At 43.6% G+C, this 3,218-nt stretch overlaps 1 protein-coding gene across 1 annotated transcript; it reads right to left on the minus strand.

Annotated features, from left to right (window-relative positions):
- Positions 1–1,502: 1,502 nt before the first annotated feature.
- LOC110800444 (probable aspartic proteinase GIP2) lies at positions 1,503–2,893 on the minus strand. The gene has a single exon (XM_022005751.2). It carries the CDS (start codon positions 2,829–2,831, stop codon positions 1,539–1,541), a length of 1,293 nt encoding a protein of 430 aa, XP_021861443.2. The 5' UTR covers positions 2,832–2,893; the 3' UTR covers positions 1,503–1,538.
- Positions 2,894–3,218: the final 325 nt, after the last annotated feature.

Consider the following 3,218-nt stretch of genomic DNA (forward strand, 5'->3'; position numbering starts at 1 on the left):
GGGAAGAAAAGGCACATTCGTTTGAGGCACAAGGCCATCAAAGAATTGTTGTCAAGTGGGGTGATATCACTAGACTATGTAAAGTCTGAAATGAACATTGCGGATCCGTTAACGAAAGGCCTATGTAGAAAACTAGTTTTGGAAACATCGGAAGGGATGGGCCTGAAGCCCGTTGAATGAATTGTAAAATAATGAACTCCTACTCACAGAGTTCAAAGGACGACATTATTGTTATAATTCGGAAGCACAAAATTTTATTTTTTGTCCATCCCCTAGATGTTATAATGTGCTTGCTACAATAGGAAAGAGGTTGAGCATACGGCTCTTAATGAACCCATACCATATGTTTGGTGGTGTGAATGTAGCTCACACTTGATGGGATTCACCTACGTAGGTGTGGAAGTGTGGCCGCTTCCTATGAGAATTGCGATATGGGCTATTCTCTAGAGCACCTATGAGCATATCCAGGTCGGACGTATGGCCAGTATAAGGCGTCACTTTATTCGCGGAGTCAGAATGTCATACATATTCAGTTGCGTGCTTTAAGTGACGGGTTTCTATCTCCCTATCAAGTTCAATACGAAAGTCACTTGGTAGGAAAGAGATCATAGCTTAAATGTCACTAAGTGTTAATTCAAGTCGAAAGACATTGACACCTATTCAATTGTTTTGTTTGCCCAAAACCAATATCCTTCTCCTTTCTTTTCTTTCTTTTCCGCATATTCGAATCTGTGGGGGATTGTTGGAAATTCTCATTGGGAAACACAAAGGAAAAAAGGGTGAGTGAAAATTCAAGAGTCCCACATTGGAAAAACTCTTCATATTCCTCTTGTTTATTAATTGGGGAATGAGTGTAACTCTTGTTTAAGAAAGTGTGAGAATGGTATGGGTGGACACATCACACACACGCGCGCGCGCGCCGGGCCGGCCGCGGGCCGCGGGCCGTGGGCCGTGGGCCGTGGGCCTTGGGCCTTGGGCCTTGGGCCTTGGTACTTGGTACTTGGTACTTGGGAATGCGGTTCGCGGGCGTGGGGTGGGTTTTGTGGGTCAACCCTATTCTTTTTGGTAACTGGACCGTTTTGCTTAAGTCATTGTTACGGGAATCTGTATTGATTACGTAACCGTTGGATTAATTACCATTAATTACGTCCGTTACTACATTCAATGTCTCTGACCGTTTTTGGCTGTTGCAACATTCATTCCCTCAGCCGTTTTTGTCTGTTGCAATGCTTTCCTTCTAATTATTTAAATCAGAGTTTCAGTTCCCTTCTGACAGAAAATCATACACACAAAATACGAAAACACACTCTTACTCTCACACAAAATTGCTCTCGGTTTTGGGCATACGTTCTGACTCCATCCGGCTTTGTGAGTGCACACAACGTCGGAGTTGCGCTAATCCTGGAGGGCGACCGCATTCTGTTCTACTGCACCGGGAGGTAGCGCGGAATCGTCTTTTAGGACAGTGGGTGTCCACGACGCAACAATTGTTCTTCGTTCAGTTCATCGAATCAGATAAGTTTGTTCTAATTTTCGCTTTAATCGCAACATGAACATCTAGTCATATCATTCACTAAATACCTAAAACCAAGCCTAGATTTGGCAACATCAAACTCCAGCAGATTATCTTCCAACTGATATCCTCCTAACACAATTGATGTCGCTGGGTTCTTCCCTCCATCAACAATTGCAAGACATACCGCATTTGGGTTCGCCTTCAGTCCCCTAACCATTGAATTCGATGCAAAAAGAGTCCAAACCACCTTGTCGTTCTGCAACACTAGTTCGATGTTAGGGACCTCGAGTCCTACCCTCGTAGATCTTATGGTGTTCCCATCGTAGCAGAGTCCAAACGGTGCAACTGCGTTGATCCGTGTAGCGTTTGGATAGTTTCTATCCTGATAAAATTTCTTGAGTTGAACGTCGAAGTAGGAAGTCACTGCTTTGTAGATAGAGCTTTCCATGATTGTGTAAGGGTGGATTGTACTGATCTTTGTTCCACCATTTCCTTGGTTGTTTATGGATAATAAGGCTTTGTTGATGGGCACTTCACTGTTGCCGATTTTAATGGAATTGACACCGATATAGTATTCGGAAGAGGCGTTGGGGTTAGTCAAAATAGGTGTGTATTGTAGAGAGGATGGGACATAGAGTTCACCAGGGTAGAGTCTGTAAGGTCCGTTTCCGAAGAAGATGACGCCTACACTTGTGACGTCCGATGTTAAGCAAAGAGCAAACTTGTTAGGTAAATTAAAAGTGGAGGTAAGTTGAGATGGGATAGAGATTTTACTCATCCCAAACCCGGCAATCCCTTGAACACCCTTTGCTAGGCCTTTTAGCAAGAAGGTTGGTGCACAATTGAATAGGAAGTTTGGTACAGTAACAACTCTACCGAGGTTTGAACCGTCGGTGGAGTTGATTCGTACCACATCCGAGGCGAGTTCACCACCAGTAGCGGTGTTGGTGAAGGGATTTTCAGGGAAGAGGCCGCAGGTGTTGTTGTTACACCCGGGTCTACGGGGTGAGTTACAAGTACCGCAGGCTATAGACTCCGCTAGAGTACATTGAGCGGAGTTGCAACGAGCTGGACGGTAAGTGGAGGAGACATAGCCTCTATCACAATCTTGCCATAAGAATGGAGAACCAAGACTGAGTGTTAAGAGTACGGATTTAGAAGGTGTTCTTTGGGTAGTTTTGACTATGTATTGGAGGGTGGAAGCTTCCTTTGTGAGAGGAAGGAGTAGACCCTTGGGTTGGAAAGAGGTGGCGGCTGAAGCGGTGGCGATGAGGGAGAGGAGTATAAAGAGGTGGTGTTGGATGGAGGAAGCCATGGTGGAGAGTGGAGAGTGGAGAGTGGAGAGTGGAGAGTGGAGACAGAGAGAAAGAGGGGATATAGAGTGAGATGTTAAAAAAGGTTGATAATACAAGGATTTATTTATAGAGTGTTGGGAATTGAGGTAATAGTTGAATTATTGTTTCATAATTAGATGGCAGTTACGTAAACTGTTTTTAAATCTTGTTAATTATTTTTTGTCAAAGTTGGCATCCTGACGTGCTGCCTCGGCGCCTCATATCATACTTAAGGACGTTCGTCATCTTTTTGCAATTGATTGTATATCGGTGACTCGTTATATTATTTCCGTCTCTTAATATTCGACCCATTTTGACTTTTTGCATTATTTACATAATTTATTTTGACCCTATTTTATTTCTAATAT

The sequence above is a fragment of the Spinacia oleracea genome, chromosome 3, assembly GCF_020520425.1.
Source record: "Spinacia oleracea cultivar Varoflay chromosome 3, BTI_SOV_V1, whole genome shotgun sequence".
NCBI classification, from domain to species: domain Eukaryota; kingdom Viridiplantae; phylum Streptophyta; class Magnoliopsida; order Caryophyllales; family Amaranthaceae; genus Spinacia; species Spinacia oleracea.